Source organism: Mustela nigripes, chromosome 17 (genome assembly GCF_022355385.1).
Source record: "Mustela nigripes isolate SB6536 chromosome 17, MUSNIG.SB6536, whole genome shotgun sequence".
NCBI classification, from domain to species: domain Eukaryota; kingdom Metazoa; phylum Chordata; class Mammalia; order Carnivora; family Mustelidae; genus Mustela; species Mustela nigripes.
Genome location: NC_081573.1, coordinates 7,724,665 through 7,749,366, shown reverse-complemented (window position 1 = coordinate 7,749,366; position 24,702 = coordinate 7,724,665). Strand labels below are relative to the sequence as shown.

Here is a 24,702-nt window from a genome sequence, read left to right as displayed (position 1 = left end):
GGGGGGGGGTGCAGTCAGGCCTACCCCAGCCCCTTCCCACGAGGAGCAGGACTACACCCAGGAGCAGGACTACACCCAGGAGCAGGACTACACCCGAGCTGAGGTCAGGAGTTGGGGGTGGGGTGGGGGAGGGGAGGAGAAGGAAGAAGGGGCCGGGAGGAGGGTGGGAGCACACACCACAGGCCTCATCCCACTTTCTGGGGGTTTGAGGCCCTCACTCCCTGCTCGTAGGTGACCCGCTGGCTGATGAGGTATTGAGCGGCTTGTGTGGCCGCAGGGCTGCCTGTGATGGTGACCCGCCGGTTCCGCGTGCCAGGCAGGAACTCTCCCTTCTTGGAGATCTGGATGCGCGCGCCTGTCAGCTCCTGGTACTCCACCAACGTCTTGCCCCCTTTGCCCAGGATGGCCCCCACCAGGTTCTCAGGCACCGCAATCTCCACCAGCTCCTTGGCACTCTCGGCTGCCAACTTCTCCGCCGTCAGGAAGCCCCCGGCGGCCCCGGCTGCAGCTGCGGCGGCCACCAGCGGGCCACCCCCACCGCCCGCCCCGCCGCCGGCTCCGGCCCCGAGGTAGCCGTTGGCGGCTGCGGCCAAGGCGAAGGACCCCAGGGCTCCGGGGGGCGGGGGTGGAGGCGGGGCGGCCCCTCCGGCGGGCCCCGCCCCAGCCTCCCCCGCGTAGGACGCCAGGAGGTTGGCGGCTGCGGCGGCGGCGGGGTTGGCACCGGCGGCCACGGCGGCCAGGACCCCGGAGGCCGCGGCCGAGTTGAGGCCCAGGCCGAGGGAGTTGGTGTTGTAGCCGTAACTGGCCAGCGTGTTAAGCGCCGTGCTGATGGCCAGCAGGTCGGTGCCTGAGAAGGCAGGCAGGGCGGCCGGAAAGGCGCCCACGCCCGCCAGCCCCGCGGGGCCCAGCAGGCCCGAGGCGGCAGCGGCCGAGGCGGCGGCGGCGGCGGGCAGCACGTCGGCGGGGCTGGCGTACGGTGAGCCGGTGGGGTTGGAGTTGGCCACGGGGCCAGCCACGTTGGCGTAGCTGATGTTGAGGCAGCTGCTGCTCTGGGGGTCTTCCTGTACCTTCTGCACGATGGCGCTCACGGCCTTGTGCACCTGCTCCGGCTCGCCGCTGACGGTCACGACGCGCTCCTGAAGGTTGATGCCCTCCGGCTTCTGGGACAGCTGCACCCAGGCACCCGACTGTTCCATCACGGCTTTCACGGTGGCGCCCCCTTTGCCGATGATCAGGCCCGCGGTGCTATTGGGGACGATCAGCTTGGCCTGCGTGTGGGGCGAGAGGGAGGGTCTTTAGGACGGTGAGTGGAGACTGAACCTTAACGTTAGGCAAGGCCTTGCACTCTTCACTCGCCCTGCTCTCCCCTGGCCCAGATCAGGCCCGCTGTGCCCCCTTGAAAAAATAGCGAAATACTTTCATATTGGTTGGTTAAAAAAAAAAAAAAAAAAAAGAGCTAGTACTCCAAGTTCTCTTGGTAGGTTCTCAGGCACCCTGTCCTGTGTCCCTGGGACCCCTGGGATTTCCCTTCCCTCCAGCACCTTAAAGACTTAATGGCTAACCCAGTGGGTGCCCTCCAGGACAGCGGGTGCTCCCAGCTTGCACTGGTGTTCATGCCTTCTAGAAATACTAAACACTCTGACTCCCAGCCCCAGAAAAGGAGTCATTAAGTCTCATTTTACAGAGGAGTCACTTGCGACCTAGGAGAGAAAGGGACTCCCCCCAGGGTTACCCAGATTGTGGAGAAGCTGCAGTCTGGCCTCTTGGATTCCTGCTCCGTGGTGTTTCCCACCCTACTGGCAAGGTCACTGCGCTTAACCCTCTTTTTGTTATGGGTCAGATTGTTGCCCCCGACATTCAGATGCTGCAGTCTGATCCACCCCTCCCCTGTACTTCAGGATGTGACAGCATTTGGACAGAGGGTCTTTAAAGAGGCAATGAAGGTTAAGTGAGGTTATTGGGGTGGGTCCTAATCCAAAAGGAATGATGTCCTTATAAGAAGGAGAGCTTAGAACACAGGCGCACACAGAGGAAAGACGGCGTGAGAATGCGGAGAAGAGGACAACCATCTCCCAGCCCAGGAGAGAGGCCTTGGAAGAAACCAGCCCTGCCCCAGATCTCAGACTTCTAGCCTCCGGAACTATTGAGAAAATGAATTTCTGTTGCTTAAGCCACCCGGTCTGCGGTCTGTTGTTACGGCTGCCCTAGCAATCTAATGCAGTTGTCCTAGCTGTAAAATGAAGATAAACCTCACATCTGAGAGGATTGGGCACTTAAATACACTGGTCCCCTTCTCGGGTGCAGAAAGGCCCATCTTTTGCTGCTGCAAATCTGATCTATCTTAATTCTGGGGGTGGGGGAGGGGGAGCTTTCAAAACCAAAAGTCTCCTTTGGCATATCCAAGAGCACTTCTACACATAGGTTCCTCTTGCTCAATCCTCTCACACCTGCCGGTTCTACCCGCTAAAGCCCCCGCCTCCCCTCTCTGCCTCTGAGCTGGACCCCAGGGTTGTTTGGGAAATTTGTGGGAGAGCTTCTGGTTGTCATGACGACTGAGGGGGCAGATGCGGGCACGCTGTGGGCCTGGGCTTTGGATGTCAGTTCTTTACAACATCCAACCGACCAATCGTCCGCCCGTATGACTTTTTAAGTGACTCCCTGGACATTCGTGTTGGCAAAAAGTCCGTTTATAAAATTCAGAGCCCAGACCTGAACCCCACGATCCATATAAGTGCCGAGTATTTTCTTTTTCCCACGTGGTTAAGAGCTACTGAAATTTCCAGGAATGCAACTAATCTGTCAAGGAAGGGAAGATTGTACTTCATTTTGTTCTGAAATTTACCAAGACTGGTTCATCGTTTCAAAAAAAACAACCATGATAACAGTAGTAATGCCATGTGTCTTATTTGCATCTCTGATAAGACACCCTGGTTCACTGTGTTTGTCACTGTCTCGGACTGTGTTAGGTGCGAGCAGCTAACTATGGTACTACATCTGCTGTAGTAACATGTAACATTTACCTATTAAAATTCATCTCATTTCATAACACATCACCTTCCTTTCATTTCTCCTTTATGTAAAAAAGTCTTACGGGATAAAGAAATTATACACGCATACCATGGAATATTCCTTGGCAATCAATTTAAATGAACAAAGTACTGATCCAGGCTACAACATGGTTGAAGCTAGAAAACATGCTGTGTGAATGAAGCCAGACACAAAAGACCATATATTGTAGGATTCCGTTTATATGGATGTTCAGAACAGGGAAATCTATAGAGACAGAAAGTAGATTAGTGGTGGCTTAGGGCTGGGGGCTGGTGCTGAGCTGTGGGGATTGAGGAATGCTAGCTAAGGGGATCAAGGTTTCTTTATGAGGAAATGAAATGTTCTAAAATTGATCGTGGGCATGGATGCACAATTCTGAATATAATAACTTTGAACTGCATGCTTTCAGTGGGTGAATTGTAGGTATGTGAATTAATATCTTAATAAAACTGTTGAAAATCTTAAGGGATTTAGATAGGTAATGCATCTACATTATATGTGCTTTCCATGCACTGAAATGAGTGTGTGTGTGTGTGTGTGTGTGTGTAATTTCAGAGGAAAGAGGGCTGGGAAAATATTTGTAGGAGAAAGAGGGCATGGGGTTTGACAAGCCTGAGAAGCACTGCTCTACTTGCTCTGTTCTTTGTTGATCTGAGTTCGACTTTTCCCTCCCCGCCTCTTGCTGACTCCATGGCAGGCATACTAGGCTCCCTGCTGTTCCTCCAAGTTGCAAGCTTCGTCCAGATTCAGGGCCTTTGCTCCTGCTATGCCCTCACCTAGAATGCTCCTTCCCAGAAAAGGAGGCTCACCTCATCATTCAGGTCTTTGCACTAAGGCACAAAGAGGCCTTACCACCCCAATTATTGATGCTTGTTTATTTGCTTATTTTATGTCCCTGGCAGAGACACCTCCAGACTTGTATCCAATTGCTAACTTCATATCTCTGGAATGATGTCAAATGGACACCTCAAACTTAAAATCCAAAGTGGAGGGGCGCCTGGGTGGCTCAGTGGGTTAAGCCTCTGCCTTCGGCTCGGGTCATGATCTCGGGGTCCTGGGATCGAGTCCCGCGTCGGGCTCTCTGCTCAGCGGGGAGCCTGCTCCCTCCTCTCTTTCCGCTTGCCTCTCTGCCTACTTGTGATCTGTCTGTCGAATAAATAAATAAAATCTTAAAAAAAAAAATCCAAAGTGGACCACCTCATCTGCTCAGATGTGTTTCTACCATGGTCTTCCTCATTTCAGTATGTGGGAAATGCACCCTTTCCCTTCTCAGACTCAAGACTTATAAGTCCTCTCTTTCCCTGCCACTCAGCATATCCAATCAGCAATTCTGTTGACTCTATCTTCAAAATATATAGTAGATAGGGTGCCTGGCTGGCTCAGTCAATAGAGTGTTGTGTAACTCTTGCTCCTGGGGTTGTATGTTTGAGCCCCATGTTAGGTGTAGAGATTACTTTAAAAAAATCTTTAGGGGCGCCTGGGTGGCTCAGTGGGTTAATTGGGCCTCTGCCTTCGGCTTGGGTCATGATCTCGGGGTCCTGGGATCGAGCCCCGCATCGGGCTCTCTGTTCAGCGGGGAGCCTGCTTCCTCCTCTCTGCCTGCTTCTCTGACTACTTGTGATCTCTCCCTCTGTTAAATAAATAAAATCTTAAAAAAAATCTTTAAAAATACATGTATAGTAGACTATTCTAGATTAAAAGAGACTAATAAGTTTTAACAAGTCAATGCAATGCAGAAATACTGAATTTTGGATAGGAAAATACTTTATAGACATAACATATTTTGGAACAATGTGAATGTGAACTTTTTACTAACCGAGAGCATGGAATTGGTGTTAATTTTTGTAGGTGCGATAACAGTAACATAACAAAACAGGACACATCCTTAGTCTTGGGAGACACATGCTCAAGAACTGAGGGATAAAGAGTCACGAGGTCTATACTTATTTTCAAATGGATCAGCAAAAACAAACAAACCACCCAACAACCAAGCAAATAAAGCTAACAAGTGCTTGTGTGTGTTCATGTGTGTAAAGAGATAAAGCAAATGTTAATGCTTACTGAGTCTAAGGGCAGTGTATAGAGAGTTCATTGTATTATTCTTCAACATTTTCAAAATAAAAGGAGAAAAAAATGCCCCAGGACTCTTTCCCCCTCTTTTTTCTGCTTTGTCTTTTGTCATAGCACTTTTCACTCTCTGACTTTTTTATTTGCTTGCTTGTTTTTGGTTTCCACATGAAAGAATGTTAGATCTACAAGGGTAGAGATATTTGTCTGTATTGTTTACTACTGGGTTCTCGGTGCCTAGGGGAATGCCTGGTATGCATTCAGCAAAGACTGTGTGAATGCCTTGGACTCTCCAGACATTTGTTCAGGTTGGAAATCTTGGCTCCACCACTGATGCTGGGCAAGTGACCTAACCTCTTTGAGACTCAGTTTTCTCATCTATAAAATGGGGATATCCATCCCTCCTCCACAGATTTATTATGAAGCTTAACTGAGATCATTCATGAAATGATGAGCTTGATTCAGGGACCAGTGCCCCTTAGCTATGTTTCTGCTTGGCCCTTATGGACAGGCAGATCATTATCCATTAGTCAAACAAGCAACATTTTTTGAGCACCTACTATGTGCTGAGCGTATGGTGCTATGTGAGTGTCCAGGTAATATGTGCTCATAGTAGATGCTCAAGAAATGGTTGTTGTCATTGTTACCTCCATGGGCTGACCTGGATTTAAATCTCACATCTGTGGTATAGTTGTTTTAAAAAATAGTCTGACAGTTCTTCGAAAGGTTAGATCTATCATCTGACCCAATTCCATCCATAGGTATATGCTCCAAAGAACTGAAAACCATACCCACACATATGTTCATAGCAGCATTCTTCATAATAGCTAAAAGAAACAACCCAAATGACTATCAACTGATAGACAGACAAAATGTGATAAATGCATATGGTGGGATATTATTTGGCCATAAAAAGGAATGAGGTTTTGATATATGTTACAGTACGGATTAATCTTGAAAGCAGTACGCTAAGGGAAAGAAGCCAGACACAAAAGGCCATGTGTTATGTCATTCAATTTATATAAAACATCCAGAATAGGCAAATCCATAGACACCAAAAATAGGTTACTGGTTGGAAGGGACAGGAAGGGGGAGCTGGGACAATGGACAGTGACTGCCAAAGCATGTAAGGCTTCTTTTTGGAGTGGTGAAAACGTTTTGGAATTACATTAGGTGATCAGTGCACAACTTTGTGAATATATTAAACAGCACTAAATGGTATACTTTAAAATGGTGAACTATACAGTATGGGAATTATATCTCAATTTTTTTAATATCTCAATTTATATATTCAAAAACGTCATCAGAAAAAGAGTCCGGCAAGTCAAGAGGCTAGAACCAGACCTAAGAATCAAAAGGTATTTAGTATGATACAGCATTCAGAGGAAAAAAGAAAGGATGAATTAACTATTCACCAAAAATGGTGAGAGCAAATGCTTTCACCTTTCTGTGCCTCATTTCCTCTCCCCCAACACAGATGTAACCACAGCTATTCCATACAACCATTGGGAATATTCAATGACTGGAGTGCCTGTCACATGGGAAGCCCTTGGCAATGGTTAACTGTCTTCCTGATGGGCCCAGGTGGTAGACCCACAGCATCTCAGAGAGATCACAGGTGCAGTTTCATAGAATCCTGGAGTGCCAGGACATCAGTCAGAACAGTAGAGTCTTAGAATAATGTACATCAAAAATCTTGAAATCACAGAGCCATAGAATTGTAGGAGTTTTAGGGCCAGAAAGACCTCAGAGAACATCTGTTCCCCTGATTTGCAAGTCTGTGGAGATTTTCAAATAGTAATAGTAGAGTAATAATTTTACAGCTAACGGTCCTTCCATTTGCCCGACCCTTTGGTAAACACTTTCATATGGTGTTTCACTTTCAAACACTATATGAACACTTTCAAACACTTTTCATAATCATATAGTCACTTACTTAATCTCTACAGCAACCTTACAAGAAAGAATAGGCAGACACTATTATTATCACATTTTATGGCTTGGAAAACAGAAGCAAGAGAGGTTAAGTAACTTGCTCAAGGTCATACAGATAGTAATAGAGCCAGGATCTGATCCCAGTCCAGAATCTATGTTCAGATTTCCAAGCCTTCACCCCAGAAATTCCGATTCAGTGGCTCTAGGCTGGGAACCAAGAATCTGGATTCTAAGACACCTAGATGATTCAGATACCAGCCAAGGCTGAGAACCACTGGTATAACCCAGAGGTGGCAAAGTGGGGGTCCTTGGGCCTCAGGTAGCCCCCAGCCACATAGTGGTTTTAAGGTTGAGCCAACCTTTAAAAATCAGTTGATTTCAAATATTTCTGGCTTCTTCTGAAAAATTTGTGAGATGTGGCAACACTTTGTCTACATTCCCAAAGGGTAAGAATTGAGTTGAGTTGAATAGTAGCTGCCCCCTTTAGGGATAGCATCATATCTCTCTGGTGAGGCCAGAGTCCTCAATTCTTATGTTCCCTGGCTGAATCTTGGAGGCATTTCAATTTATAATCCCTGGTTTGGCCCAGCTTCCACACTGTAAAGTAAGGAAACTGAGGCTTACAGAAGGGAAAGGAACCTAGAGTAACACAGCAAGTCCAATGTAGAAAGAGAGTAGACCCGTCTCCTGACTTAAAAATCCCATAATAATATCAGCAGCTAACATTTTTGGAGAACTTTCTATGAATTAGGAATTCATGCTAAGTGCTTTTTAAACAACAGTGAACACTGATCACTGCCCTTAAGTAGGTGCCATAATGAATCTCATTTTGCAGGTGAGAAAAATGAGGCATGGAGAAATCAAGTCACTTATTCAAGGTCGCCCAGGTAAAGAAATAAGTTATCAGACTAAAATTCAACTCAACATCTGACTCCAGAGCCTTCAGCCATTATCTCTTTCATTCTTTAGAGCCCCCTAAGTAATGAATAAGGAGAGGAAAAATCCTGGTCCTATAACCTTTCGATTCCACTATCTCAGAGTTTCTGTGGATTAGAGGGAGGGGTGAAAGGATCAGGTGCAGACGGTGTTGACCCCATTTTCCCTGAAGCATGTGCAGACTCTTCATGAACTCTTAGCCCTCTGTGGCCGCGACCAAGGTGGAGGAAAAAGGTGATATTCTTGCCACCGTGTAAACGGCGTGGCCTGCTGGTGGGAAGGAATTCGGGAGAGACCCGGCAGAGCCGCTTCAGCACCAAGGACAGCAGCCACTTTCCAAGCCCCAAGCCCCAAGTCTTTTTTGGGAATGATTCGCTTGGCAGCATTCTTCCAGGGCTTTCCACCCACCATTTCCCCAGGAGCTCGGGGGAACTCAGGTCCGTGGTTTCTCCCATCTCAGGGTAACTGAATTCCTAAGAATTCCGGATTCCTTTTACCGAGAGTCTCTCTCTGGTCTTTGTTTCTAGGCAGAAGTTAAGGAACCCTCATAAGGGTCCTGTCCTCCTGCCAGGGGCTCTTGCCCCTCTGCGTCGTGTTTGCAAGTATTTGGGAGTGGGTAAAGGGGAAGAAAATGGGGAGTGTGCACAGTTCCCCTGCCCTCTCCCTCCTACCCACCCAGGGCCACGCCAGGGGCTTTGCAGCAAGCCCACCTGCCCGGTGAACCCCGTGGTCATGGCAACCAGAGAGGCCCGGGTACTGATTGGTCCGCTCCCTGCCACGCCCCTACGCCACCGCTTCCCCGTAACTGAGGCAACCAAGAGGCGCTGTCCTCCTCCTTCCATCCCTCCTAGAGAGGGCTGTGTAGGAGAAGGACCTGCCCCCTCTCTCACTAGCAAAATACCCATTTCTCCCAAATGGTGGCTACACCATACAATAATTAAAGGAGAGAGGGAGTATGAGGCCATTTCTAAACTTTTCTGGATGTGGATGGGTTGTCAATGAAGTCACTTCCGGTGAGAACAGGAAGTGGGAGGCGGGTTGCTCTGGGAGACAATGGGATGAGGTGGAAGGAAGGAAAGGGTCTAGAGAATCCCAGGAAGGAGGGATAAGGTGTGCGGGGGGGGGGGGGGGGGCTAGGGGGGTGGCATCTAGGGCAAATTCTCCCAGACCTTCACTCCGTCTCTGCATCAAGCCCACTCTAAGAGGTTGGAGTCCCTAGGATGACTCCCTAATACTACCTAATACAACTAATTACTACCATGTATTTGCTTGACAAATATCTTATCAGCGTTATCCCATTCAACTCCCACAGTAATCCAGTGATATGGGAGAAGTATCTTCTCCTGAACTTCACCGGCTTTACAGAAACCCAGTCTTTGCCCCTGCTGACCTGCTTGGCTCTGTCGGGGTTCATCGTGGTTTGGGGTTGAAGGATGTTGACCACCTCAGGCTTGGTCATTGCTTGTGGGATTTCTCGGACCTTCTCAGCAATAAAGCTGTGCACAGCATTCAAGGCCTCTGCTGTGCCCTGTACCAGGCATACTCGTTCTGTGGTTCCTGTTGAGCAAGGGAGAGAGAGGGCACCCTCATCACACAGGAATGAGAAGATTCCTGGGAGACAGGCCCCATTTAATGGAAAGAGAAACCTAGATCTAGAAAGTGGACCTAACCGGGCCCAGGGCACATGGTAAGCCTGGGGAAGTTGGCATGGACTCCCAGGCCATGATGGGTAGCTGGGAAAGTGAGTGGAATGCCTGTTTTATAATCTGCACTTTGTGTCCCTCCCCCAAAACAACCCCAGGGGATGGAAGAATGATGCTTAAGTGCTTTGCGATGCCCACAGCAGCCCTGGGCAGGGAAGACAGGGCTCAGCTGCCTCTTCCCAGTCCTTGCCGGCTCCTGGTTGCTGGGGCAACCATTCACTCACTACCTCCCCCCCCACCCCAGAAGACTAGAGCTCAGGCCTGCAACGGTTGCCACAGTAACTGGAACCCCCTTATCGGTCTGGCTGGCCGGGTCCTCAGCCCACCCCCAGGGGGACGAGGGACGAAGCCCCGTTGCCGTAGCAACCCCTGAAAGCCTGCAGCGAAGGCCTCTGGGCTTTTGGAGAGGATGGGGAAGGGCTGGGGGATGGGGGAGGCAGAAGAGAGACCAGAGTGCCTGCCTGGACCCACCAGATGGAGGGCTGAAGGGTGGGGGAGGGCAAGGGTATGGACAGGGAGAGCAGAGGCAACTTAGGGAAGGGTAGGGGCTCAGGGATGGAGAAAGGAGAGTGGGATGGATGCCTTTGCTGGAGAGTGTCTAGATTTTGGCTGTGGTTCTAACCTAGGCACCCTCACTCTGCGTGCATATGTGTGTGTACTAGAGGTAGGGAGGCAGTGGGGAACAGAGAAACCAGCTCTGGGTGATGTTGGGATATGTGTGTGGGATAGAGCCTGGGTGACAAGCTGACCAGTGCAAATATATCTGTGTGGCTGTTTGGGTGAGTGGTGTGTGTGTGTGTGTGTGTGTGTGTGTGTGTGTGTATGAGCAGGTGTCCATGCATGTGTATACCTGGGCTGGAATGGCTCAGTTGTCTTTAGCTGTGTACGTGTATAAGAGAAAGAGTGGGAGAGACTGAGTTGTAAACCGACAGCACGACACAGTGAATCCAGTAACCATGTATGCACTCTTGTTCATGGGAAAGACTTTGAGTATCACTGCGATGTTCAAGGTTATGTGTGTACCATTTGTGAGACCGAGCTGCTTGTTCAGGAGAGTTTGAGAGAAAGAAACAAAGGATCTCAGGAAGCCGTGCTGATGCTGTATGATGAATGACTATCACTTTGAGACTGATGTCAGCATGAGCGTTGGCAGCAAAAAAACCATGAGACACCTTACAGTGTTCGAAAGATTATCTGGGTGCCTGGTGTGTGGCATGCGTGTCTATGTGCGTGAGCCTGTGTGTAGGAGACAGACAGACAAGGTTCTATCACTGGTGTGTGTCAATGTGAGCGAGAGAGAGAGAGAGAGAGAGAGACGAAAAGTAGACTCAAGCGTTAGTATGACAGGAGGACTGGTGTGTGTGTGTCTGTGTGTGTGTGTGTCTGTATGCATTACCGCCAGACAAAGACAGCTCTACTGTGACCGGCTGGTGTGAAAGTGTGTGCGCCTGGTCGAGCTGTGCATTTTTGCTGTGTAGAGTGGGTGTCTGTCTGTCTCTCTCTCTGGTGGGACTGCCTGTAGGGACCAGTTAGCTCCCTGGATCTATAAAAGGTCTTGAGCCCGTGCCAGGCTCCATGTGCCTGAGTGTCTGGGACATTTGGGGGTGAGGGTCCAGTCTCCCATGGGCATTCTAGCGCAGCACATTGGTGCCCCCACCCTGAGCCCTCACTGGCATCTCTCAGCCTGGCATGCCAGTCTATCCATATGTCCGGGTGTCACTGTCTTGGGGGGCACTTGGATAGTTGATAACCTCCATCTCCTCTGGGCCACTGTTCCTCACTTATTCCCCCCAACCCCAGAACAATGGACTGGTCTGAGCCAAGGGTGAGTCAGCGTGCAGGCTGCCTCCGTCTGGGTGTAAATAGGAAAGGGTGTGGGTCAGGGTGGGAACTGGAGGGGGGGGGCCCTAGGGAGAGCCTGGCTTAAATGGGTCTGCTCTCCATTATGGCGAGGCTCCCTTCCAGCTCAGGGAGTCTGGGATTTCCCACACTTTGTAGTTCTCAACTGGGGTCCATGAGGGCTTTGGAGGGCTCGGTTAGCCTCTGAAAGAGTGTCCAATAATGACAGCTGGTGCTTACAAAATACCAAGCGTTTGGCACTATTCTAAGCACTTCGTATATATTTGTGCACTTCATGTAGGAGGTAGGCGCTATTATTATTCTCAATTTACTGCTAAGGACACTGAGGCACAGAGAAGGTTTGGGATCTGTTCAAGTTCACTCAGCCAGTAGTGGAAGTTCAGGGTCTGGAACCCAGATATCTGGCTTCAGAGTCTGAGCTTTTAACCACTGAGCCACCCTTGTGTTCGATGTGGGGTATGCAGACTGTGTGTGTGCTGGTGCGTGTGTTGGGAAGAAAGCATAAGATGACTCCGTTTTTGCTATCATATTTTTGATAGTAAAAAAGAGTAATGTATGGATTTATGAAGTAATCTCTCAAGATTTTGTACTTTAAGGCAATATTATACATCAGTAATTTTTTAAAAAGTGTGTGTTGTGTGTCTGTGCTTTTCTTCTGGGGACAGAGCTTTAGGCAAATGCTCCAAATCAGAAGCAGTTTGGAATCACTATGGTATCTGAGTGCGTGTACGTAAGTCTGTGTGTGTCTTTGGGCAAATGCCTGCTTCTTTCTGGGCCTCAGTTTCTCTATGAATGATCTGGAAGGATAGTCTGGGGCTTGGCGTTTCCTGTACCAAGGAGGGGACAACCTTTGTACTCTGCCCCTCTCTTGGGGATAACGGTCAGGTAGGTTTTTGTTTCATGTAGTAGACACAAGTGAGTGAGTGTGTGTGTGTGTGTGCATGCATGTGTATGTGTGTGTCCATCTGTCTGTGTGTTTCACCATTGTCATTTCTCATCTGCTCTGTCTGCTTCAGTCACAGTGAACAAACTCCCCCTCCAGCCTTTGAACATGCTAGTTCATCTTTCTGGAGTGCTCTTCCTTGCTTTTATCTAGCTCACTTTTACTTATTGTTCTGGGCCCCTCCTCCAGGAAGCCCTCCCTGACCTTTCCAGGCTGGGTCAGGTGCCCTGTCTGGGCTGCCACCATTCTCTGAGCATCCCTGTCCTAGCCCTGACCACGCTGGGTCATTGCTGGTGTTCAGTCTGTCTTCCCAACTGGGCCGTGGAATCTGTGAGGGAAAGGGGGGGATATCTCAGTCACTGCTGTCCTCATCTCTGTCCATAGAATAGGTAATCAGAGAATGTAGGTTGAATAAATGAATGAAAGGGTGTTAGTCAGGAGCAAAGTGAAAAATGCTCTTCCTTTCAACCGGTAGCACCCTCATTTCTTGTGTTCCTGTGGGTCCTAGGAAGTCGTAGGGGCTGGACTAGGATGTGTGGGGCCATGTCCTGAATCTATGAGGTGGCACAAGCTTTATGATCCGAAAATTCCATGTCAGCAGTGGGGAAGGGGCGCTGGACACATTCCTGGGGCTGGGGAGAAATGCTGGCTCATGTTGCTTGTTTGAATAGTATTTGGCCCAAGAAAGCCAATGACTGTCCCATCCTCTGGGGTTCTCAGATGCCTGGCCTGTGGGTTATGTCACTGAATTGGGAGGAGACGATGTGTTTCATGTCACAGAATGTGATCCAAGCATAAGGAACCAAGAGTCCTCGGACATATGCCCCAAGCAGAGGTCTTATCCATATCTTGTGGCCTAGGGGATGTGTGGGGGAAACTGGGCCAGGGTAGAAGAGGAAAGCAGGGTTGGGGGTGTGTGCCTGGTTCCCTGGACAGTTCCCTAAACCTCTTGCCAAAGCTGCTTAGTGAGATGGGCGGCAGGGTGGATGGAGGCAGGAGGGAGGGAGAGAGAGAGAGAGACAGATAGACAGACAGAGAGAGAGAATATGAATGTGTCCTGACCCTGGGCTCCAGCTTTGGTGTTTGACCTAAAAAATCCAAGGGGATTAAGGATGAACTAGAATCAGCTCTGGTCCAAAGATGCAATTCTGGGGGCCCTTCCTGGGGGACATCTCTAGATGTCAAAGCCCAGGCACTGGTCTTGGGAGGGGGAGCTAGAGGGGGTGACAGATAAAGCAGGGGACAGTAGAGGGAGGGAGGGGACTTGGAAATGTTATGGCCACCAGAGAGAGAGAGCTGGAGGAGAGGCAGAAAAGAGGCTGGTTTGGAGGAAGGAGAGAAAAAGTATGTGGGGGTTGAGACTGGGAAAGAAACATGAAGGGAGAGGTGGGTGACTAGAGTCAGGAAGAAATGAGGGGCAATCCAGCAGATCATTTAGGGGGTGTTACTGGATATTGGCTGAGTGAATGACTGGCCAGAGAGGGTTAAGGAGCAAGAGAAAGAAATATATGAGACAATGCGAGGTGGAGGGCAAGAAAAAGATGGGGCGAGGGGTGGGAAGACGAGAAGGGGGAGAGAGAGGAGGGAGAGAGGAGGGAAAACAGAGATGGACAAGACAGACGGATGGGGACGAGGGGTGGGGGACAGCCAAACAGAATCAGAGAGATAGAAACAAAAAGAAGAGCAGGAGGAGCCAGAGAGAGGTAGATGGGAATGGAGACTTGGGGAGCAAGAGATGGGAAAGTCGGAAACAGAATGAGAGAGACATAGGGAAGAATGACGCAGATAGAGAAAACCAGTGGGACTCAAACTGGGCAAGATGGGGTAACAGAGAAATCCAAAGGGAAAGAGTGAGGGAAAAGAAGTGTGTGTGTGGGGGGGAGTGTGCAACACGGCTGGCTGGCCCCCCAACCCCAAGGGACACCCTGACACCTGCCTCCCTGCCCACCCCCCTCCAGCAACTCCAACTGACCCAAAGAGGCAGGTGTGTGGGAAGGGGCACATCTGCCAGCACATCATGCAAATGAGCTCATGAATATGCAGCAGGCCCATTGTCTTGCCCTGCCCCCACCCCCATCTGCTCAGGCCTGGCCCCTGGGGCTGAGGGCAGCTCTGTCCCCTTAGGAGGAGGGGAGAACCCCATCACTATGACTGCCCCAAGGGCAGCTCTTCCCCCTTATCCAGGGCCCAGGTGGGAGAGACAGGAGGCCAAAGGCAGAGTCCTGGGCCAGGGCTCACCCGGATAGAAGTCTTTGGACTTAGAGAGCTTGATGGTGGCTCCTGTCTCCTTCTGCAGCTGCACGATGGTCTGCCCGCCCTTGCCAATGATGGAGCCTGCCGCGTAGCTGGGGATCAGCACCTTCAGGAAATATTCGCCTTCCTCTGCAGGGGCACATGGGGAGGGGAGGTAAGGGAGGCCGGGGAAGGGGTCTTCCCCCTCAGCATGGTGTGGTCATAGGAAACCCCTGGCATCAAAGGAACATACAGGAGCAATGGCCATGAGAATAGCAGCAGGGAGAATAAACACATAATGATCTTCATTCATTCCCTCACTCATTCATTCATTCATTCCACAGATAGTTACTGAGCACCTGCTATCACACGCTTGGCAGTATTCTAGTGAAACAGCCGTGAGGAAAACAGACAAACTCCCTGATTTTGCAGGCAAATGAGGCAAATAAGGCCGAGAGAGTTTCAGTGATTCAGCCAAGAGCTCACACAGCTACATTCTTCTAGAAAGAGGGGGAGACAGACAGTATGCTTTATGTCGGATGGTGGTCAGCACCAAGAACACAAAAGGGGGCAGGAGAAGGGAAGGGGGATTGCAGGGGCTGTAGTGTCAGATCCGGTGGGCAGGAAAGCCCTCCCCAAGAATATGGCATTCTTTGTTTAACAAACACTTCTACAGAACCTAGTAAACACTAGACTCTGTTCCAAGTACTACACAAATATTAGTTCTTTTAATTTTCACACTGATGCTATGAAAGCAGTACTTTGTAACCTGGCTTTAGAGTCCAGGCTCTGAACCCTTATGACTGATTGTTTTTCAGGCTGTGGAGGTGGGAATGGAAACATGTGCCTCCATGGGAGAGCAAGTGCAAAGGCCCTGGGGTGAGACTGTGCCTGAGTTGTGTGAGGGAAGGTGAGGTAGCCAGTGGAGCTGGGGCTGAAGCAGAGAGGTAAAGAGTGGAAGGAGGTGAGGGGCTGAGAGGGTTGGTGGTAGTGGTGGGGCCACAGTAGGCTCTTCAATTTTTTACTCCACGTGAGATGGGGTCCATGGGAACCAGAGATGGCTCTGAGCAGAGGAGGGGCAGGATCTGACTTAGGTTTCCAGAAGATCCCTCCGCGCTCAATATGGACCCTGTACTGGGCTGAGTGCTTTGCAAGCTTGACCTCAACCATTCCCTACAACTCCCAGTGAAGGAGTTATAATGAGTTCCATTTTTATGAGGGAGGAAACTGAGGTATGCAGGTGGTGAAGGCACCAACCCAAGGTCGGCTGCCCAAGGGCACCAAGAAAGTCACTGGTTTGAGATTCCAGTGCAATCCTGTTTCGTTCTTGGTTCTCACTTGCTTAGCACTTTCCGAAGACCAATGCACTCAAGGACAGTCTCCAAGACCCAGGGGTGGGGAGGTGGTGCCAGTGGTCCCTTGTGGGGCTGCGGTAATTCTTCATTAGGGACCAGTTTTCTTGGTCATGTGTAAAGTGCTTCGTTAATGCACTCAAGGTACATGCCTAACCTCTTCTACCTTCTAACCCAACTGCTGTCCCTAAGTTCTCATACGGTAGAAATTCTGGAGCCTTCTCAGTATTAGATCCTCTGTGACTTGGCCCTGTACTTCTTTCCAGGTTCACGTCCTCATCTTCCTCCATGTGCATCGGACCTACTTCCTCTTAAACATTCCCTCCTCCCACCCACCTCAGGGCCTTTGCATGTTCCTTTTGCTTGGAACTTCCCTCCCACAGCAAATTCCTCTTGTCCTTCAGGTCCCCACTCAAATGTTGTTTCTTCTTGGAAGCTTTCCTGGAACCCTGAGGAGGAGATGGATCCTCTCCTGTTCGTTTTGTGCCTTCAGAACAAGGTACCACAGAAGTCCACTGGAGCTCACCCCTGTGTCCCAGGAACTCATGCCATGGCCCAGCACACAGTAGGCATGCAATAAACACTGGGGAAAGGAAGGGAGGAGCCAGGCCATTCTGCTTCCAAAGCTTAAGGTCTTAAAACATCCCCTAGTGGTTTTTAAATTTTTTTTCTTTTAAGCAAAGGAAACCTATTTTCAATGTCTCACATGAAACTCCAACACACAGAGCAGATAAAAGAGAAACTGTTCTGGTAAAAGAGGGGGCAGGGCGGGGGGAGGGGGCGGAAGCCTGCCCATCTCTGCCTGATCCCTTTAGATTGAAGGTTCTGGGATCCCTGATGTGTTAAGATGGGGGTGTGGGGGCAAGAGACTGGATGTGGTTTCATAGGTATGGGGAGGGGGTCCAGAATGAAGGGGTTGCCCTAAGCCCATGGCAATCCACTTAAACTTGCCTCATCAGACCATTAAACCTATTAAGTAATTAGCCCCCCAGAGTGCCTTCCCATCAATCATCCTGACCCCCCCTGAATTCACTTTCTTCCCTGGGCTCACAGAGGCAGCCTCTTGCCTGCCCCCACCCCTAAACCTGTCAAAGAGATGGGAGACCAATCCTCCATCCCTGAAAGGCTCAGAAAGATGGGGAGGGCATTCTCACAAAGGACTCTATCCGCTTTTTCCTTCTTTAACTTCAACCCCTATCTTCTCTCCAGCCAGGGCCTCTTCCCCAACTTCCTTCTTGAAGGTAGAAGGTATTCATCTACTCTGAAGAAAACTGGGATCACATCCCCACCCCATTTTCTGTGCCCTCTGCCTTCCCCTTCCCCAGGAATCTCTGTATGCAACAGCAGAAACAGCTTTAGACTGAGTGTGAATTTTGTCCCTGACGGGATGCAGCGCCTTGGGCAAACCTCCTCACCTCGTGGGGCCTCAGTATTCTCATCGGCAAAATAGGGATATGAAAGCACTACCTCATGGGACTATGGAAATTAAGTGATAAACCGTAAAGTACTTAGGCTGGTCTCAGGCACGTGCAACACTTAAGAAACCTTAGCCATCATCACCTCCACTATCATCATGACATTTACCAATGTCAGAAACACAAGCAAAGTTCTTCTAACAGCGTCTGGCCCAGGATAAGTGCTCTGCAAGTGGGGAGACGAGCCTCTGAGGCCTGAGGTTTTCATTGGGCAATGGGAGAAGGAGGGGAGACCCCACTTCCTTCATCACTTCCTCCCTAGAGGATGTCCCAGGCCTTTCTCTGCTTCTTGGAGGAGGAATGAGCTCTCACTGATGGAAGCGAGAACCTGTCCCTCATCTCTCTGATTTTCTTCCTTCTTACACTACTTCTTGCCTTTGCCCTTGATGTATCCTCTCAGTACTGTTTCCTCCCTTCCTCCAACAAATCCTTCCTGAGCACCCACTCTGTGCCAGGCCTTGTTTGAGGTGCTGGTGACACAGCAGGGAACATGACACAGACCATTTCCTCCAAGTTCACTCACTTTTTAAAATTTAAATGCGCCTCTTTAAAGAGGACACCTAAAAAGCACTGCTAATATTCAGAGTCTGAAGGCTGGTTATGTTTTCCCCTCCAAAGCATAGAATATAAACATACAATGGTTTAAAAAAAAAAAAAAAGTTTGTCCATGGATCCTCTTAAGCCCCTTCCGGGTGCTTGAGGGTCCCTGTATCAGACTAGTACAAACCAGGAGCCTCGACCGGAAGCCAGCCTCCTATGGAGAATGACTAGGTGGGATCTCCCACTTGCAGAAGCTCAGAACACAGGACAGTAGTCCCCACTGTGGCCAACAGACCCCTCTGATCCTCTTCAGAATCCTTTGCATGTCTTTCCCATTTGGGAGTATGCTTGCCCCCTCCCCTTTAATGCACTCGGTGAGTCCCACGTCCCCCAGCAAAAAGCCAGGCCTCTCTTTCCAGCCTGCCTTGCACCAAGGGGAGACACACACCCTCAGCTGAAGGCGGAGCCCCCAGACCTCACATGCTCCCACCCGGTTTGAGAAACCAAGGCTCTGCCTGTGAAAAAGTTCTTCCTTCTACTGAAGTAGGATCTAAATGCCAGAACTCCACACCCACCCCGTTAGCTTTTCCGCTGGGGTTCAGGCAGCCCCCTTTACCCTTGACCATGACTGAAGAACTAGAGGTGCCCATTTCTCTCCTGCTGGTTTTCCTCCTGCTACAACTTCAAGCATTCCCACCTTGGGAAGGGGCAGTCCTCTCTTTACTAGTCTCCCCATCATCTGTTGTGCCTACCTTCTTCAGAAATGCTTCTGGAGTTTCCAAAAAGCAACCAATATCCCTCTCTCCTTAAATAATGGTGACCTAGGGGTGCCTGGGTGGCTCAGTGGGTTAAAGCCTCTGCCTTCGGGCTCAGGTCATGATCTCAGGGTCCTGGGATCGAGCCCCGCATCGGGCTCTCTGCTCCGCAGAGGGCCTGCTTCTCCCCTCTTTCTCTGCCTGCCTCTCTGCCTACCTGTGATCTCTGTCTGTCAAATAAATGAATAAAATCTTAAAAAAAAAAAAATGGTAACCTATCTGAGAGATCTGGGGTGCTGTGTGGTAAGAGTCACACTTTTTATCAGAGAATTGACCCTGATAGGTGGTTTTAAAGGGGGGGTCACTAACGACAAAGGGAGAGCTGAAGGGGTGGGGGGTGTGTTGTTTTCAATGACAGGAGGTCTAGGGGAAACCAAAGTTGGGGTGCGAGCTTATGGGACCTGCTCTGGCTTGAGGGTTGGGGGCAGAAGTATCGGTGTGTTCCACGGAGGTGTGAGGCGGAGGGGGTGTGATGTTGACACTGTTGTGGGAGCGTGTGGGGATGTGGCTGGTGGAAGACAAGACGACACGGTGGCGGGGAGCAGCACCGCTCAGGAGGGTGGGGACAGCAGGTGTGTGAGGCAGTCTGTGAATGACGGTGCTGCCCATTCCCGTGAGAAATGCAATACAACCGAAGCAGGGGGGAACGGCATGCCGAAGGTGTGATGCCATCTTCGAGCTGTGACACCGTCTCTGAGTGAAAGAAAGGTGGATGGGTATGATTTCCACAGGGTGAAGCACCGCGGGATAGCGCAACAGCGCAACAGGCTCCGATGACATTCTTGGTGGCACCGTTCGTAGTAACGACAGCTACTGTGTATTGATGATTTGCGGTGTGTATCATATATACAGTCCTATTTAAGCCACAGAAAAGCCCGGAGTGGTAGTAGCAGATCTTAATGACTCCCATTTTCCAGATAAGGAGACTGAGGCTTGGGGCAGTGAAATAAATTGTCCCACACCAAGCCCATGGCTGTGATGAGATGGACCCTGGAAGGTCTCACTCTTGGGGCTCTTAACTTTGGTGACATTGTGTTTATGGGAAACAGCGAGGATGCTGGGAGCAAGACCTGGAGGCTGGAAACTCATTCGGGGCAGGGGGTGGGATGGGGAAGGAGGTGTGTGTGTGTGTGTGTGTGTGTGTGTGTGTGTGTGTGAGAGACTGGTGCACATGTGCGTGTGTCTATGGGCAAGGAACACCTTGAAGAGTTTCATCTGTATTCCGGGTGGGTTGCATCCCTTGGTGTTGTCCCGCTAGACTACAGCCCTTTGTCTCTCTGATGAGTGAGTTCCTAACCTGAGTTTCCATTAAACTCCCAGCCCTCTCCCCAGTCCTCTTGTCCTTAAGTGCCTTGTCTCCCCACCAATGGTGTCTGGCAGTACCAGAGCCCAGACGTTAGTGGGAACAGCCCCCATCTCCTCTCTCAACCCCCAAGAACAGGCAGGAGTGGCAGGCAGGCTGGCTCTGCGGGCCCGAGCTTGATCGACCCCGTCTGCCATGCCTTGTCATTACATCCCCAGAAGTCTCCCTCAACCCTCTGGGCCTCGGCTTCCTCATCCAGAAATGGGGTTCACTATAGTGTCTACCCATATCATGAAGCCAGTCTCCCAAGTTCAAACCCCAGCTCTGCCTCTGATTAGCTGACTGACCATAGGCAAGTTACTTAGCCTTTCTGTGCCTCAGTGTGACATCTGTTAAGAAGGGGAACATACAAGAATTGTAAGGAGTACATGATTGGTCTGTGCCGTGCACAGAGTCTTTTCCATAAGACTTCCTGGTGCTCTGCAGACCATAGATATTAGCCATTATTATAATTTACTGTGGTTAATTATTACATCACAGAGTGTGGGGAGAATTACATGACTTACTGCCTATAAAGCAGAGAGCCGCAAAACGGGTAGTGATTATTACTATTATCCTTGTGATTATTGTGATTTTCCCACTTGACAGATGGTGACTCTTGAGGCTCAGGAAAGGGGTGAGGTTAACAGAGCACCCCCACTCATGGCAGTATTATCGCAAGGAGCCCTCAATTTTGAGTTGAAAATCCCGGATCCTTGCCCAACGCTGTCTCCTGAGTGTCTCTATAAATGGAGGACTGTCCCTTTGCATCTCCGGACCTCAGTTTCCCCACAGGTCACCAGGAGGGATGGTGGAAAAGCCCGGAGGGGAGGGTCCCTAAGGGCTCATCCTAGTTTTCCCTGCTGCTGAGGGAGGCAGGATGCCCAGGGTTAAAGCACATGAGCTCTGGAGCCAGACGGCCCAGGGTTGGATAGATCCCAGCTCCACCAATTTATGAGCTGGGTGACTTTGGGCAAAAGTGGCTTCATTTTGCTGAGCCTGTTTTCCTCATGCAAAAAAGCAGCTCAAATCCTCTCCCCCAGAGTGTTGTATTAGGAAATTAACCCATATCTCAGAGCCTGACTTCTAGTAGGTGCCAGGTACTTGGGCCTGACTGTGACTATTGTTAGGTTGAGCTGTCCCGAGCAATCAGATTTGGAGCACCTCAGCCCCTTTAAAAGAAGGATGAGATGCCCCACCACCACCACCACACACACACACACACACACACACACACACACACAAAAGCAGGGGCAGGGCTGGGCTGCCAGGTCAGGCGCCCAGGGACCGCCTGGGTCCCTGCCTGGGTCCGCCTGGGTCCCTGATTCTCTCCAGCACTGGGAATGGCAGTGGGGCAGGAAGAAGGGAAGGAAGTTGGCTGGGACATATTCATGTGTGTGCTGGGGGTGGGGGGAGCAGGAAGAAGGACAGGAAGCTCCCTCCCACCCCTCCCCCAACTTCCCTTTCCTTCAATTTCTGCTGGACACCCTCTCACAGGCAGCCAGGGGGTCCCCGATTCCTGTCCCACCTGGGCAGGAGTTGAGGGGGAGGGTGGTGCTGGAATGGAGGAAAAAGACTTGGCTTGTGTTCCATGGAGGGGAGGGAGGTGGGAGGTCCCCACCCCACCCACTACAGGGCCTGGCGGAGTGGGGAGCATGCACTCTGACCCAGGTCATTCCTCTCCCATCCGGAGGAAAAGGCCAGAGGAAGCAGATTTTGGCCAAGGTGACCGCAGGGAGGGGCTTGTCTGCTCTGGGGTCTCCCTCCATCCAGGGAGTTAAGAGGCTGAGCTCTGAGACTCTGAAAATCCCTACCTCCTTCCTGAATCCCTGGCCAGAGAGACACCCGCTAGAGCGCCCCGCTTGTCTTTTATTCTCTGGTACACATACTTCCTCAGGTCACACACACAGTGGGGGCCCTCCTGTCTTACACACGTATACCTTCTGTGTTGTCAAACAGACATCACACACGTACACACACAATCCCTTGTCTCTCTCACACATAGAAACATTCCCGCATCTCTAGATCTCTAGTTACATACTCAACCATTTCACACACACCCCCTCCCCTTGTTATAGACACACACACACACACACACACACACACACAATCTTCCCTTTTCATACCCTTTAGATGTCATATACACACATTCCCTGTCACACAGGCACTATCTTTCCCTCCGTTGTTACATACCCTCGGGCAGCTCACCCACAGAGCCCTAACCTCTCCCGTCATACACCCACCTTCCCTTGTCGCACACGCCCCCTCTGATGTCACTGTTGCACACCTCCATGTGTCACACCCAGGCACAGCCTCTTTGGAGTCACACCCACACCCTTTTCTTGTCACATACCCTCACCAGCTTCTCCTGGTCCCACCCCACCCCAGACACGCCGGTGTCACACACACTGAACTGCCTTCCTTGATCCACACAGCCTCTCATGGCTCACACCCGGAGCTGGCCCATTCAGCTTCCCCCACACACCCCCTTGCATGTCACACACACCCTCTCACTTAATGTGTCACACTGCCACAGCCCCCCCTCTAGGGTGACATGCACACACTTTCCCTTGCCACACGTACCCCTTTGAGGGTCTCAAACACAGAGCCCAGCCCCTCATCTCACCCTGTTTCTTAACACACACGCACACACATCTTTCCTGTCATATCCATGATCCTTAATGTCACACACCCAGGCCTTACAGGGCCCACACGCGCACATACACACAAATACACACACACCTGTCCCTGCTACATATTCTCCCACCTAGCTTTACACACCCACCCATTCCACCATCTCACCCAACACACCCACCCAGCTTGTCCCCACGCACAATCTCGCCCATGGCCCACTCACACCTCCCTCTGGGACAACCCTTGCTCAGGACATCCCCAGGGAGGGAGGCTGGGAAGCTCCAGGTCCACAGGCCTCCTCTACTCCTTCCCCTCCTCCTCGCCAGGACACGCCAGCCCGGGAACACCCCTGCCCCGAAAGGGTCACATCACACACCCCTCAAGGACACAGAGACGCCCGCCCAGAAGGACCCACGCCCCCCCTCCTTTGCCCCCCCCCCCGACACTCACCCCCCCCCCCCCCCCCCCTCCCCCCTCCCCGCAGACAAAGCTCCCCGCCCCGGGCAGCGGCGAGAGGGGGAGGGGGTCCGGCCCCCTCCCCAACGCCCCTCTCAGCTCCCGGGTCTAGGGAGGGGCGCCCTTCCCCGCCCCAGAGCCCTTGCACCTGCCACGGCGCGGGGAGGAGGATGGAGAAAGGCGAGGCCCCCTGCCCGCTCCCCCACACCGAGTCGCAACCCTTTCTCACCTCCCGTGTTGCTGCGCTTAGTGCAGACCACCTCGGGGGGCGTTTCGAGGGGCCTCTTGCGGGAATCCGGGGCCTCGGGCTCCATGGGGGGGGGCCTGGGGCGGCGGCTGCTGCTGCTGCGGCGGCTGCGGCGGCGGCGGCGGCGGCTGCTGTGGCGGCGGCGACGGCTGCTGGGGAGGCTGGGGTTGCGGCGGCGGCGGCGGCGGGGGCGGCGGCGGCTGCGGGGCCGCGGAGGCCGTGAAGAGGCCGTGCACCGCGCCGGCGGCCATCATCCTCATGGTCGGGGGGGGGGGGGGGGGGGGGGGGGGGGGGGGGGGGGGGGGGGGGGGGGGGGGGGGGGGGGGGGGGGGGGGGCGGCGGCCGGCCGGGGGGGGGGCGGAGGGGGGGGAGCTGGTTCTGGGGGGCTGTCAGAGCCTGGAGAGCCTGGAGAGCGGATGTGAGCAGGACGGGAGGGCAAGGGGGGTCCCCAATACGGCCCGGAGAGAACTGAAGGGTGGGGTCTCTCTCAAGATTACCGAGACCAGGGACTGGCCGCGCCACTGGGGGCGGTCCGGACCCCCTTGTTTGCTCCCCCGGGTGGAGGGCCGAGCCCCCCAGACCCTGCTCGGGGCGGGGGGCCGGAGGAGGGGGACCGGAGGTGGGAGGCGGAGGCAGCCGCTAATGGAGACCCGGGGGGCGGCGGGTGCGGGTGGCAGCGGCGACAGGGCTGGCGGTGGCTGCTGGCCCGAGCATCTTCTTCCCGGAGGCTCCCACAGCGGCCTGGCCCCTCCCACCCGATCAAAGCCACGCCCATGTCGGTCAGGGCCGCGCCCTTCTGCGCCCCCATTGGTCTTCCCTTGAAGCACGGACCACGCCCCCTGAATTGACCACGCCCCTTCCCGCAGCTGGGAGAGGGACCAGGCTCCCCCAGGCTACAGGAAGGACCCTGGGCTCATCTACACCTTCCGCAGCCCTCACCTGTAATGTACGTTTATTGAGCACTTACTGTGTGCTAACTCTGGTTCCAAGTAAGCGCTTCACAAACCTTACCACGTTTAATTCCAAGAGCAACCGACTCTGTCTGGTACTCTTACTATCCCCTTTTACAGAGAAAGAAACTGAGCCTCAGTGACGTCACTTGGTCCCAATAAGAAAT

General features: G+C 51.8%; 1 protein-coding gene across 1 annotated transcript; it reads right to left on the bottom strand.

The window, feature by feature from the left end:
- Positions 1-6: 6 nt before the first annotated feature.
- Positions 7-23,715, bottom strand: NOVA2 (NOVA alternative splicing regulator 2). Its single transcript, XM_059383908.1, has 4 exons — positions 23,568-23,715; positions 14,731-14,874; positions 9,377-9,543; positions 7-1,268 (listed from the first exon to the last, which is right to left on the bottom strand). Exons 1-4 carry the CDS (start codon positions 23,650-23,652, stop codon positions 186-188), a joined length of 1,479 nt encoding a protein of 492 aa, XP_059239891.1. The 5' UTR covers positions 23,653-23,715; the 3' UTR covers positions 7-185.
- Positions 23,716-24,702: the final 987 nt, after the last annotated feature.